This window comes from Chiloscyllium plagiosum, chromosome 15 (genome assembly GCF_004010195.1).
Source record: "Chiloscyllium plagiosum isolate BGI_BamShark_2017 chromosome 15, ASM401019v2, whole genome shotgun sequence".
NCBI lineage: Eukaryota > Metazoa > Chordata > Chondrichthyes > Orectolobiformes > Hemiscylliidae > Chiloscyllium > Chiloscyllium plagiosum.
Genome location: NC_057724.1, coordinates 4,438,561 through 4,452,337, shown reverse-complemented (window position 1 = coordinate 4,452,337; position 13,777 = coordinate 4,438,561). Strand labels below are relative to the sequence as shown.

General features: G+C 43.7%; 1 protein-coding gene across 1 annotated transcript in view; it reads left to right on the top strand.

Annotated features, from left to right (window-relative positions):
• The first annotated feature begins 5,368 nt into the window (after nt 1-5,368).
• LOC122557533 (sodium- and chloride-dependent neutral and basic amino acid transporter B(0+)-like) overlaps nt 5,369-13,777 on the top strand; it is a 43,669-nt gene continuing 35,260 nt past the window's right edge. The window contains exons 1-3 of the mRNA XM_043705280.1: nt 5,369-5,555; nt 6,664-6,817; nt 9,819-9,950. Of these exons, the coding sequence (XP_043561215.1) occupies nt 5,490-5,555; nt 6,664-6,817; nt 9,819-9,950 (352 nt within the window). The 5' untranslated portion in view covers nt 5,369-5,489. The remainder of the gene's footprint in view (nt 5,556-6,663; nt 6,818-9,818; nt 9,951-13,777) is intronic.

The following is a 13,777-nucleotide window of genomic DNA, read 5'->3' as shown; positions in this document are numbered from 1 at the left end:
ACTGTGAATGACATTGCTCCCATCTTCTCTCCAGGTTCAAAGTCAAAATTCTGAAGAGAACCCTTTTGAGTATCCCTTAGTAATAATGAGAGAGCACTGTGGACACACATCTCTCCAGGGAAGATTGCCCTTGGAAAAAGGTATCAACTATTCCAGTCCAATCATCAGGCAATGGTAGATGGTACCATATTTGAATGCATTATTGCACCCCTGAGTCTAATTCTTCATCCCATTGTGCTAAGAAAGAATACTTAAAGTCTGCTGATGTAGAGGCAACATTAATTTTACTGTGGCTTTATCTTATCATGAGGTTAATATTGTGTGATATTGCATTCCTGATGAAGAGCTTATGCCTGAAATGTCGACTCCCCGCTCCTCAGATGCTGCCTAACCTGTTGTGCTTTTCCAGCACCAGACTTTAATACTATGTCTCATTAGCATATTGTATAATCTGAATAATTATTTTTAATCACACTGAGCTCTCCAGGAATGCGCATCAGCCAACATCATGACTCTGATGCTCCTTTATTCATTGCAGCTGGCAATCTCCACTCCTTTGCAAACCTCCATGCCTTTTCCAATCTCCCTGCTGCTGACAATCTCCCTATTTCCAAATTACCAGTCTACCCATTGCTCCCAACCTACCTCCTTTTGTCAATCTACACACTGCTACTAATCTATTCGCATTTGCCAATCTATCCTTTGGCACCAATCTACAGGCTTAGTTAGCGACAGGGATACTGAAGATGCTGGAAACCAAAGTAGACAAGCAGGAGGCTGGAAGAGCACAGCAAGCCGGGCAGCATCAGGAGGTGGAGAACTTCTTCAAGAATGAGGGTGGGGGTAGGGGGAGCTGCAGATAAAGGCAGGGGTGGGAAAGGACCATGTGTGGAGAGAGGGGCGGGGTGGTGACATAGTGATAGGTGAACACAAGTGGTGAGTATGACTTAGTTGGTCAATGGGAGGAATGAATCCGGTTGGCAGTTGGAGGGAAGAGTCAGTTGGAGGGATGGAAGAGAAGGGGCAGGCCTGGAAAAGGAGTTGGGGGATGGGAGGGAAAGTTATTTGAAATTGGAGAACTCAATGTTGAGTTGTCCGGGATGTAGGCAGCCCAGGCAGAAGTTGAGGATTTGTTTCTCCAGTTTATGGTTTGGTTCATTGTGGCAATAGAGGAGGCCGAGGATGGATATGTCTTGCACCTTGGAAAAAAGAACACAGGCATGGACTATTTTATAAATGGTAAGAAAATTCATAAAGCGAAAGTACAAAGGGATCTGGAAGTGCTAGTATAGGATTTTCTAAAGTTGACTTGCAGGTTGAGTCTGTAGTTAAGAAAGCAAATGTAATGTTGTCATTTATTTCAAAAGGGTTGGAATTTAAAAGCAGCGATATGCTACTGAGACTTTATAAATCTCTACTTATACCTCATTTAGAATACTGTGTCCAGTTTTGGGCTGCACACCTCAGGAAGGACATACTAGCACTGGAGCATGTCGAGCGAAGATTCACATGGATAATCCATGGAATGGTAGGCCTAACATACGCTGAACAACTAAGGATCCTAGGATTGTATTCGTTAGAGTTCAGAAGGTTGAGGGGAGATCTAATAGAAACTTACAAGATAATGCATGGCTAGGAAATTATTTCCGTCAGGCGGGGATACCAGGACTCATGAACACAGCCTTAGAATTAGAGGACGTCAATATAAAACAGAAATGAGGAGACATTCCTTCAGCCAGAGAGTGGTGAGCCTGTGGAATTCACTGCCACGGAGCACAATGAATGGCCGGAATATTAAATGTCTTCAAGGCAGAGATTGATAAATTCTGAATCTCGCAAGGAATTAAGGGATACGGGGAGAGTGCGGGTAAGTGGCGTTGAAATGCCCATCAGCCATGATTAAATGGCAGAGTGGACTCAATGGGCTGAATGGCCTCACTTCCACTCCTATTTCTTATGGTCTTATGTCGGAGAGGGAGTGGGAAGGGGAATTGAAATGGGTGGTGACTGGGAGGTCAGGCTGGCCCTTATGGGCCCGGCTGAGATGCTCGGCGAAACGTGCCCTCAGTTTACATTTGGTCTCCCCGATGTAGAGAAGACCACATCGGGACCACAATCTCATGATCCAATGGCATCAGGTTTACACCTGATGCAGTAAACTAGGTTGAGGAGAGGCAGGTGAACCTCTGTCTCACCTGGAAGGACAATTTGGGGCCCTGGATGGAGGTGAGAGAGGTGGTGTGCTGGCAGATTTTGCATCTTTTACGATTGCAGGGCTAAGTACTGGGGGGTTTGGGGGAGTTGGTGGGGAGGGTGGTACGAATCAAGGAGTGGCGAAGGGAATGGTCCTTGTGGAAGGTATAGAGGGGTGAGGAGGGGTGGGAAGGTGGAATTGGTGGAAGTGTTTAAGGATGATACGTTGGATGCATAGGGTGGTAGGTGAGGACAAGGGGAACCCTGTTACGATTATGTTTGGAGGGGAGAGGGTTCAGAACAGTGGAGTGGTGGATAGAGGAGGTGCTTATCCTGGCCAATCCATCATTTCCCCAATTGCTCCTGCCCCATCAAACTCATTTTTTCCTGCCTTGACTCCATTCTCTCCCCGTTAGTCCAGGCATTTTCCACCTACATTCGGGACACAAACCACTCCCTGCATCTCTTCAGTAATTTTCAGTTCCCTGACCCCCAGTGTTTCATCTTCACAATGGATGTGCAGTCCTTTTCCATATCCATTCCCCACAATGTTGGCCTGCAAGCCCGCAGTTTCATCCTCTCCAACAGGCCATTCCGGTTCCCTTCCGCTAATACCTTCCGTCTTGCCGAATTCGACGTCACCCTCAATAACTTTTCCTTTAACTCTTCCCATTTCCTCCAAATCCAGGGGCACTTGCATCGGCCCTCTCTATGCCTGCCTTTTTGTGGGCTACATCGAACAGTCCCTCTTCAGTACCTCCGCAGGCACTGTGCCCCAACTTACATTGATGACTGCATCAGTGCCACATCCTGCACCCCAGACTGAACTGGAGCAGTTCATCGATTTTGCCAACAACTTCCACCCTGCCCTTAAATTCACTTAATCTATCTCAGACACCTCCCTCCCGTTTCTTGACCTCTCCATTTCCATTTCCTGTGACAGTTTATGGACTGACATTTACTAAAGATCCACAGACTTCCTGACCACTTGGACTACACCACCCCCCAACCTGTATCCTGTAAAAACTTAATCCCGTTTTCCCAATTCCTCCGTCTTTGTCATATCTGCTCGGATGAGGTGACATTCCACTCCCAAGCATCCACCCATTTAAACAATATGCTTTACCCCCTCTGTCATCCACCCAGCCCTCCACCACACCTCCTCTATTCCCTGCTCCACTGCTGTAAACCTTCCCTCCCTCCAAGCATAGTTAAGACAGGGGCCTCCTTGTCCTCACTTTCTACTCCACAAGTTTACACATCCAACATATCATCCTTAAGCACTTCCCCCAACTCCAACTAGACCCCACCACCCAGAACATCTTCCTACCCCTCTCTGCTTTCCACAAGGACCATTCCCTTTGCCACTCCTTGATTCATGCCACCCTCCCCACCAACCCCCCAAACTCCCCAGTATTTTCCCCTGCAACCGTAAAAAGTGCAAAATTAGCTGGCACACCACCGCCCTCACCTCTGTCCAGGGTCCCAAATAGTCCTTCCAGGTGAGACAGAGGTTCACCTGCCTCTCTTCCAACCTAGCTTACTGCATCGGTGCCCCTGATGTGGTCTTCTCTACATCAGTGAAACCAAATGTAAGCTGAGGGCACATTTCGCTGAGCATCTCAGCCCCGTCCATAAGGGCCTGCCTGATGTCCCAGTCACCACCCATTTCAATTCCCTTTCCCATTCCCTTACTGACATCTCCATTACTCGGTGCCACAGTGATTTAGATCACAAGTTGTCGGCCTGGATAACCTACAGCCTGGAAGACTCAACGTTTAGTTCTCCAATTTCAAATAACCTTCCCACCCATCCCCTAACCCCCTTTCCAGGTACCCACCCCTTCCATCTCTTGAACCGATTCTTCCCTTCCACTACCAACCAGATTCATTCCTCTTATTGACCAACCAAGTCATACCCACCACTTTTAATCATCCATCACTAACTCACCACTCTGCCCCTCTCCCCACACATCACCCTTTCTTCACCCCCCAACACTTTATCTGCAGCTCCCGCTGCCCCCACCCTCACTCCTGAAGAAGGGTTACACTCGAAACATTGACTTCTCCACTTCCTGATGCTGCCTGGCTTGCGGTGTTCTTCCACCCACTGCTCCACATCACTGGTGCAGAGGGTCTCAGTGCACTCACTTTTTCCAGGCTGCTATGTCAGACCAACAGCTTGAGACTGTTCTACCATATAGGGTGGCATGGTAGCTCAGTGGCTAGCCCTGCTGCCTCACAACACCAGGGACCTAGGTTTGATTCCAGCCTTGGACAGACTGTCTGTGTGGAGTTTGCACATTCTCCCTGTGTTTCCTCCAACAGTTCAAAGGTGCGCAGATTAGGTGGACTTTCCATGCTAAATTGCCCAACGTGTCCAGGCATGTGCAGTCTAAGTGGGTTAGCCATGGGAAATGCAGGGTTACAGGGATAGGGTAGGATTGGGACTGGATGGGATGCTCTTCAGAGGGTTGGTGTGTACTCAATAGGCCAACTGACCTGCTTCCACACTGTGGGGATTCTATGATTCTATTGTGGTAAGTAGGAATCCATGCTCAAGGTCCCACTCAAATCTCTAGGGAACAGGTTTAATTGGCTTTCCTCTTCACTTGTGGAGTATCCTGACTTTGCTGCTCACCTGCCTGTGGGACTGATGGAATTAGTCCTTTGGGAGATGAAGTAAAAAGATTATCAGGGTCCAGAGTTGGCGTGTAGTGGCCAGGAATTGATGGTAAATCTCCAGGACTCTTGTACAACTCCAAAAAGAGGTGAGAGGGATATTAAATAACGGTTCCTCTAACTGTAACTCAATATTCTGCCGGATGTTTAATCAAATGGCTTGCTCCAGACTGTAGTATATTTAGCTACGGTTGACAATCTCATGCTCCAATGGCATTTTTTTTAACATTCCGTACTTTTCCAGGCTGTGCAATGCAACATTTGTAATTATTCCTCTTGCTGGTATTTATTACAAATGCTGTCAAACCTGTTATTGTAGTAAAACTGAAATTTAATAGTATTTAAGGTAATGTAGTCACGCAAAAGAAATATTCAGTATGAAATTTGAATAATTACGAGCAGATCTAATCTAGGAATTTGAATATCACCAGTCACTCACTAAACAGATAAGGGACTGCCTTCAGATTATATAGTCATTATTACCTGGTGTGTGGAGCTGAATAATCTCTAAAGAGATTCCTGGAACAAATTGAAGTTTCAAGCCTCTTTGTCACAAGTATTAATATTCAACCCCTGAGGAAGTGCAAGAGTTAATCATAGATTTCCAAAATAGACATGAGTGGCTTCACCATTTCTGGGTTGTCGCAGAATGAACATCAAACATATTCTTTAATGGATTTGGTGAGTATTTTTAACAAAACATGACAGATACGTAATGTAAAATCCTGAGAAGTGCTGATGATTTGGGAGTATTGGTTATTGTGAATTGCAGAGTCTCTCCCACTCTCTGTGGGATTCAGGATGTTTCAAATTGTCAAGGGAGTGCTGCTAAATGGAACAGATGACTTGGACTTTACAGGGTCTTTGACAGGATCGCTGCCAAACCAATTTGAATGTGAGTGTGACTTCGGGAGTGAGCACAAACACAGATTAAAGTAGAAATATTCAAGTTGCAGTTGGGCTGACAACAACTGATCCACCAGAGCCTGGACTGTAGCACCCAACCCCCCCCTATCATAGACAGTAAACAACATTCCTGATTAAGGACTTATGCCCAAAACATTGACTCTCCTGCTCCTTGGATGCTGTCTGACCTGCTGTGCTTTTTCAGTGCCCCACTTTTCGACCCTTATGTCCAGCGTCTGTAGTCCTCACTTTCTCCTTGAACCATTAGTCAATCTGCCAAAAACAATCCCATTTCTGTTCTCTCAGAACTGTTATAAAAAAATAAGTCTTGTTCAAAGAGGGTTAATTGAGATTTGAACAATGATTTGATTACTAATAACTGTTAATGACCTTGAGAATATAATTTTATAATTTGTGAAATCTTGTAAAACATCATGATTGCTGTATTTTTTAAAAGCAGACTTCTTAAATAATAACTTCTGTTCATGTTATGTTGGCTTTTACATAATCCTCTTTCTATGTCTCAGTGTTTACTTTCTCTCTAATTTTATTTTTTGAAAATGGCTTTATTATTATCGCTTTTCATCCTTCTTAGCTGTCGGTAAATATTCTCTAATCTGATCGGTTGCACAGGCAACTTGGTATGGTACAGCTGTTGGATAATAGCAATTTCCACTCAAGTCTCCAACCAGTATTTGCATGTTTGAAAGTCTCCACTACTGACATAGTTAGATAATTCTTCACTGCTCCTTTCACAGTCAGGGATAGGTGCTTATTATGATGCTGACCTCCGAAGTGGGTGTTCCTTTAATTAGTAAAAATCATACTTTTTACTTGAGCTCTAGTCTAACTTCTTCATTGCTACTTTCTCTCCTTCCCTCAGGCTGCCACTGGTGAATATGTGAGCGAAAGTGATAAGAATGTGAAAAGGGGTAATTGGTCCTCGAAGACTGACTACTTGCTCTCAGTGATCGGCTGTGCTGTTGGTCTGGGCAATATCTGGAGGTTCCCATACCTGGCTTACAAAAATGGAGGAGGTACTGCAGACCAACCCAAAATACAGCAGAGAGAAAGCAAAAGTAGAAAATGATTTTGAAAGCAAACTAAATTAACTGAAAACTGAACCAGTTTATTGTAAAATACAGAGTTAGACAATGCTGCTATAAAAAATGATGCTCAAGTTCAGTCTCAGCCTTAAAATATTAACATACTATTTTTGGGAAGAATCCATGTTTTATAGCTCTGATAAGAGCAGGATGCAAGAAATAGATCATATTTAAAATGGACGTGAACAAATTGTGAGAGGTTTGTCGAATTGATGATTTATTAACTTTAGGTACCATTGAAATGTTATTGTCGAACATATGTGAATTGTACACATCAACCACACATTGCATGATTTTTTTTTAAAGAGAAGGGTCATATGTTGATCTGCTGGAGGATGAATTTTAGAAAATGGCAACTTTCTTGATTTATTGAACTTTCAGAATTAGAGCCGAACTTTAAACTGTTCACAAACACAATTGATGAATCACATCATAAGACCTTACAGTCTTCAGGGCTATTGAAAGAGGTCAATTTTGAGAGTATTGGACAAGAACTTTGAAACGTTGATTGTGGACAGATGTAAAAGGATGGATGGAAATAGGGAAGTCTTCAAAAGTGAGATAACAAGACTCCAGCGACAGTATATTCCTGTTAGGTGGAAGGGAAAGGCTGCAAGGTATAGGGAATGCTGGATGACTGGCGAAATTGAGGTTTTGGTCAAGAACCAAAAGGAAGCATATGTCATGTATAGATTGCAGGGATTGAGTGAGTCCTTAGAGTATAAAGGCAGTAGGAATATACTTAAAAGGGAATTCAGGAGGGCAAAAATGGGATATGAGATACCTTTGGCAAAAAGAAATAAGGAGAATCCAAACATATTCTATATATACGTTAAGGACAAAAGGTTAATTAGGGAGAGAATAGGATGCCTTAAATATCAGCTAAGCCATCTATGTGTGGAACCGCAGGAGATGGGGGAAGTATTAAATTATATTTTGCATTAGTGTTTACTGTGAAGAAGGATATGGATGATAGAGAATGTGGAGAAATAAATAGCCACGTCTTGAAAAATGCCCATAATTCAGAGGAGAAGGTACTGGACATCTTAAAACGCATAAAAACGGTTAAATCCCCAGGACCTGATCAGGTGTACCCTAAACCTCTGTGGGAAGCTAGGGAAGTGATTGCTGGGCCCCTTGCTAAGATATTTGGATCATCGATAGTCACGGGTGAGGTGCTAATGTGGTGCTACTATTTAAGAAATCTAGTAAGGAAAAGCCAGCCAACTATAGACCGGTGAGCCTGACATCAGTGGTGGGGAGGTTGTTGGAGGGAATCCCGAGTGACAGGTTTGCATAGATTTGGAAAGGCAAGGACTGATTAGGGATAGTCAACATGGCTTTGTGCATGGGAAATTGTATCTCACTGATTTGACTGAGTTTTTTGAAGAAGTAGCGAAGAGGATTGATGAGGGCAGAGCTGTGGATGTGATCTATATGGACTTCAGTAAGGCATTCGACAAGGTTCCCCATGGGAGACTGATTAGGAAGGTTAGATTGCATGAAATACAGGGAGAACTAGCCATTTGGATACAGAACTGAATCAAAGGTAGAAGACAGAGGGTGGTGAAGGAGGATTGTTTTTCAGACTGGACTAGCAGTGTGCCACAAGGATTGGTGCTGGGTCCACTACCCCCAATGTGAACATAGGAGGTATGTTTAGTATGCTTGCAGATGACACCAAAATTGGAGGTGTATTGGACAATGAAGGATCTGGATCAGATGGCCAATGGGTTAGGGAGTGGCAAATGGAGTTTAATTTAGGTAAATGTGAGGTACTGCATTTTGAATGACAAATCAGGACAGGACTTACACACTTAATGGTAAGGTCCTGGGAAGTTGCTGAACAAAGAGACCCTGGAGTACAGATTCATAGTTCCTTGAAAGTCCTTGAAAGTTCCTTGAAAGTCAAGTCACAGGGATATGGGATAGTGAAGAAGGTGTTTGTATTCTTTCCTTTATTGGTCACTGTATTGAGTAGAGGAGTTTGGAAACCATGTTGTGGCTGTACAGGACATTGGTTAGGCCACTTTTGGAATATAGTGTGCACTTCTGGTCTCCCTGCTATAGGAAGAATGTTGTGAAACTTGGAAGGGTTCAAAAAAGATTTATGAGGATGTTGAGCTGTAAGGAGATGCTGAATAGGCTGGGGCTATTTTTTCTGGAGCATTGGAGGCTGAGGGGTTTATAAAATCATGAGGTGGATGAGGTCATTCGACAAGTTTTTTTTAACCCCAGGATGGGGGAGTCCGAAATTAGAAGGCATAGGTTTATGGGGAGAGGGAAAAGACTTAATAGAGACCTAAGGGTGAACTTTTTCACACAGAGGGCGATACATATATGGAATGAGCTGCCAGAGGAAGTGATGGAGGCTGCTACAATTACAGCATTTAAAAGGCAGTATAGGTATATGAATAGGAGTTTTTTTAGATAACTTACAGTATGGAAACAGGCCCTTCGGCCCAACAAGTCCACACTGACCCTCCGAAGAGCCACCCACCCAGACCCATTCCCCTACACCTAACACTACGGGCAATTTAGCATGGCCAATTCACCTGACCTGCACATCTTTTGGACTGTGGGAGGAAACCAGAGCACCCGGAGGAAACCCACGCAGACACAGGGAGAATGTGCAAACTCCACACAGACAGTCGTCCAAGGTGGGAATTGAACCCGAGTCTCTGGCGCTGTGAGGCAGCAGTGCTAACCACTGTGCCACCGTGCCACCCAAATATAGGCCAAATATTGGCAAACGGGACTAAATTAATTTAGGATATCTGGTTGGTATGGACAAGTTGGACTAAAGGATCTGTTTCCGTGCTGTATATATCTATGAGGAAGGGCTGAAGATAGTTAGTTAATTTTCCGTATTGGAGACAAAAGAATGACTCAATTTTAAATCTCATTGAAATTTTTTTCCTCTGTTTTCCAGGTGCATTCCTTATTCCTTACACTCTCATGCTGGCACTCGTTGGGATACCAATGTTTTTCTTAGAATCTTCCTTTGGACAGTTTGCCAGCCTTGGGCCTATTGCTGCCTGGAAAGCTGTGCCCATGGCACAAGGTTAGTGGCAGTGCTGACCTCTAAGACCCTGAAAGCTACTGACGTCTGAGTTGTCTGCAGCTCCTGGCAGTGCAGGTCTTCGGGATTGGTACTTGTGATTCACTGAGATTTAGGTGGCTGATTGGAGCTTGATTCCAGTGTGCTTTCTCACGAGCAGGCACAGGGAGTGAGTCGCTCTTGGAGATGCCACAGTTTTTGAAGTACAAATCCCTACCTATGTGGAATTATTTCAGTTACTAATGAGTGACTTGGCTTGGGTTTAAATCCCACCTGCTACTAGAGGTGTGCCATAACCGGTCTGAGCAAGCTAATTTAAATATCTAGAGCAAAAGAAAATGATTATCACTTTTCCTCATCAATTAATAATTTATATTTGTTACATTTTCACATGTGTGACATCTGAACTCCAATGAGCTCCAGAGTTTATGTTAATTATTTGGAGGCTTAACTGTTTATAATAAGTTGTGTATCATTAAAATGCATCGTGTGTTAATCTATGGAATTACTTCAGAGCATATAGATGCACAGACAAGACTGCATTCTTCAAACAAAGGATGTTGCTGTTGGTGTTTGATCACCAATAATCGCTCTCATACTTTTAACCTGTAATGATGCTCAGTCTTTGAAACAGCAATTGCTCCAGTCTATTGCACCGTGATCATCACTAAATATTGTTTTTGCTCCATATCCCCTGCTGCCTGTAACTGATATTAAAAAAATCTCCTAATCTTAGTCTTGAATACTAACAGCCACAGTCTCGGGAAAGCAAACTCATGATCAATATATTTTGTGAGTGGTCACTTCCTCATTTCACTCAGGATTGAATGAGCTTCAGTACCAGTATTATGTCTTCTTGTTATGAATTCCAGAAAATAGACAAAACACATTGTCCATGCATGAATTATGTAATTATTTGAAACTCCTTGACTAGATCATTTATCATGTTTCTGAACTCAGGGAAATAAAGCCAACATTATACAATTAAGCTCATATTTCAATCTTTTATACTTTTGGCATATCTTCCTAGACTGGCATGCCCTCCCTGGGCTACAGTGTCCAATCTGAATGTGCCAGTCTATATGCAGTCTAACCAAAGATAATTGAAATATAATTCCAACCTATGTTATGGTAGCTCCTTTTAGCAAAAGGCCAACACTCTGTTGGACATTCTGGTTACATTTAGTGATTTGGTTTCACGGCCACCCGAAACTCATTGCTCTGTCATAATTCCTGTCATAATTCCTGTCATAATTCCTGGACCAAAACCTTCAATGAAGTGGCAAGACAAATTTCTCACTATGCAAAGGTGAGCCACTGGTTGACAAGGATTAAAGCTTGTTAAACATCTCAGTAATGCAACTTCTGGTTCATAAACATTCAGATTTCTGTCTTATCAAATGCACCAAACAAGTTACACATTGAGAAAAGGTGCCAGATTCAGTTCGCTATCAGTCTCCCTGTTTATCAGCACCCCGCAATATTTCAGATCATAACATACAGGCACCAGTAATGCACAGCCCTCATCCCAAGTTTGGTCTTTTGATATTTGTCAGTTGCTCATCACCATTATAAACCAGCGGTGGCCATTTGGGAACTGCACACTTGCATTGCAGGGTGCAGTGGCCAACTTGCATAGGCTGCTTCGAGGACAATTTACATATAGGGACAAAGACTGCTCACTGATTAGACCAGGGTGTATCTCAGGACTGCTCACTTGCTCTCTTAGTACTCTTTCACTTAGCGTCTATCTGCATCTATGCCTTGCATTGCCTGGCCATGTTGTGCCTGTTAACATGTTTGGTACATCGGCCAGAACTTCAGTACTGCGGTGTCAAAGTGCTCTTTTGCACAGTCATGCAGTCAAACTGTTTGTTAATAGGGATTTGTCTGGGGAATGGCGATGTCTTGATGTACAGCACACTGAGATATCAATCTAACACCTACAGCATGTGCCAGTTGCCTGTGTGCCAAAACTGGACATTATTTAATCACAATGGCCATAGGGGCTGGTCCTTAGTCCAGCTAAAGAGGAGAGGGGAGTTCCATTGTCTGTCAGGGGGCCCCTACACCTTCAGTCACAGTCACAGTAGAAAATGAGTCGAGGAGTTTGGATGCTGTCAGTTCTCCATCTCGTTGACTGGTGTTTGGTGCATCTATCCAACTCTAGTCTGGGGAGTGACCAGCAGTTGGTCCTGAAGGCCCCCCAAGCAATTGGAGGGGAATCATGAAACATCAGCTGGGGAGCTGTGAAGACAGCAGTTAGGCATATGGGCACTCATGTCTTGGGGCTGCTTGTGGATGTTTAATGGATGTCTGGGGCAATTGCAGTCCTGCGGGTCTGTCCATTCATCGTCAAGAAAGGAGCAAGGTGAGGGAGTGGGCCTGAACGGACAGCAGGACTACCATAAATATAGAGTTATACAGTCATACAGCACAGAAACAGACTCTTCAGCCCAACAGATGTTGGGGTGGTCAAAGCTGGAAAGAGAAAATAATCATTTATGGAGGTGGGAGCAAGGACAGTGATGGGGAAAATCTCAAGGCTTAACGGGGCGGGGGGGGGCGTTGTTGGCATAACAGCATCAGAACAATGGTAGGTTACAGTAGGAGGGAGGAGGTTATTGGCAGTGTATCCCTATGGGGAGTGTTGAGGAGCAGGGCAGGCATCACTCAGGTGTGATTTGGGGTCTCGGTGGGGGGGGGCAATGAGGACAGTTAGAGGTGAAGTTCTGGTCCTGTGACTTTTCTAGTCAACGGCAATTCTCAGAATGCCAGTGATGGTCACTGTACAGCACTTGGGTTATGATGATCGTAATAACATGTCACTGTACAGAACTTATTGCATGCAGTCACAGTAATTCACTGTCTGAAGCTTTGAAAATGGAACTGAACATTATGTCAGAGGGAAAACCATTGATGAAGGAGCTGAAGCGACTTGGATCTTGGAAACAGTGGGGTAGAACTCCAGAAACCACATCCTCCACTAACTAGGATTGCCCTCTTTTGTGCTTGGTTCGGTACCAAGCTGTAATTTGCCCTAAATTCAAATTAAGTGGAGCTCCTTGTTGTCACATTTGGTCAAATGCTGGCATGTGGAGTGAACTGAATTGGCTCAAGATGAGCAATTGCAATATTGGAGACTTCTTATTCTGTCTTATCCATGCAATAAGATCTGTACGGTGACATGTTATTACTAACATCATAACCCAAGTGCTGTACAGTGACCATCAGTAATTGTTTCATATCAAGCTTTCTCAATCTGCTGGATTGTGACTTCTCCTCACATTTGTAGGTTTTTGTAATCTGTCACCTCGATCCTGTCTCCTCACTCATTCGTTAACCATGTTTGTCACGCTGCACAAATGGAATTCTTGACCAGTGGTGACTGGTTTTGTAACCTACCTAAAAATTCTTTCAAAATATCCCAACTTTTTGATTACGAGTTTATTGTGGCCAACTTAGCTCTCATCCATTTAAAGTTCTTGTATGCATTTAACATCTTGGTTGTCTTCCTCTCAATCCAAACATCAAATGTAATTGTCTCTGTGTACATCCCCAGCTCCTTACATGTCAGGGTGTTAAAGTCAGCTTCTGACTCAGCAACTTCCATCCAGGATGATTCAAGACTAATCTGATTGGAATCTCATGGTTTGCAAATACTCTATTTTGACAGCTCGCTCTCATTGTCTCAATAGTAGTGTAAATCATACCAATGTAGATACTTCAAAGCAGCCTGTTCAAAGTGTTATAACACAGCTCTGGAGCAAGCTGGGATTTAAGTCCATGCATCCTGGTACTGAGAGAAAGTGAGGACTGCAGATGCTGGA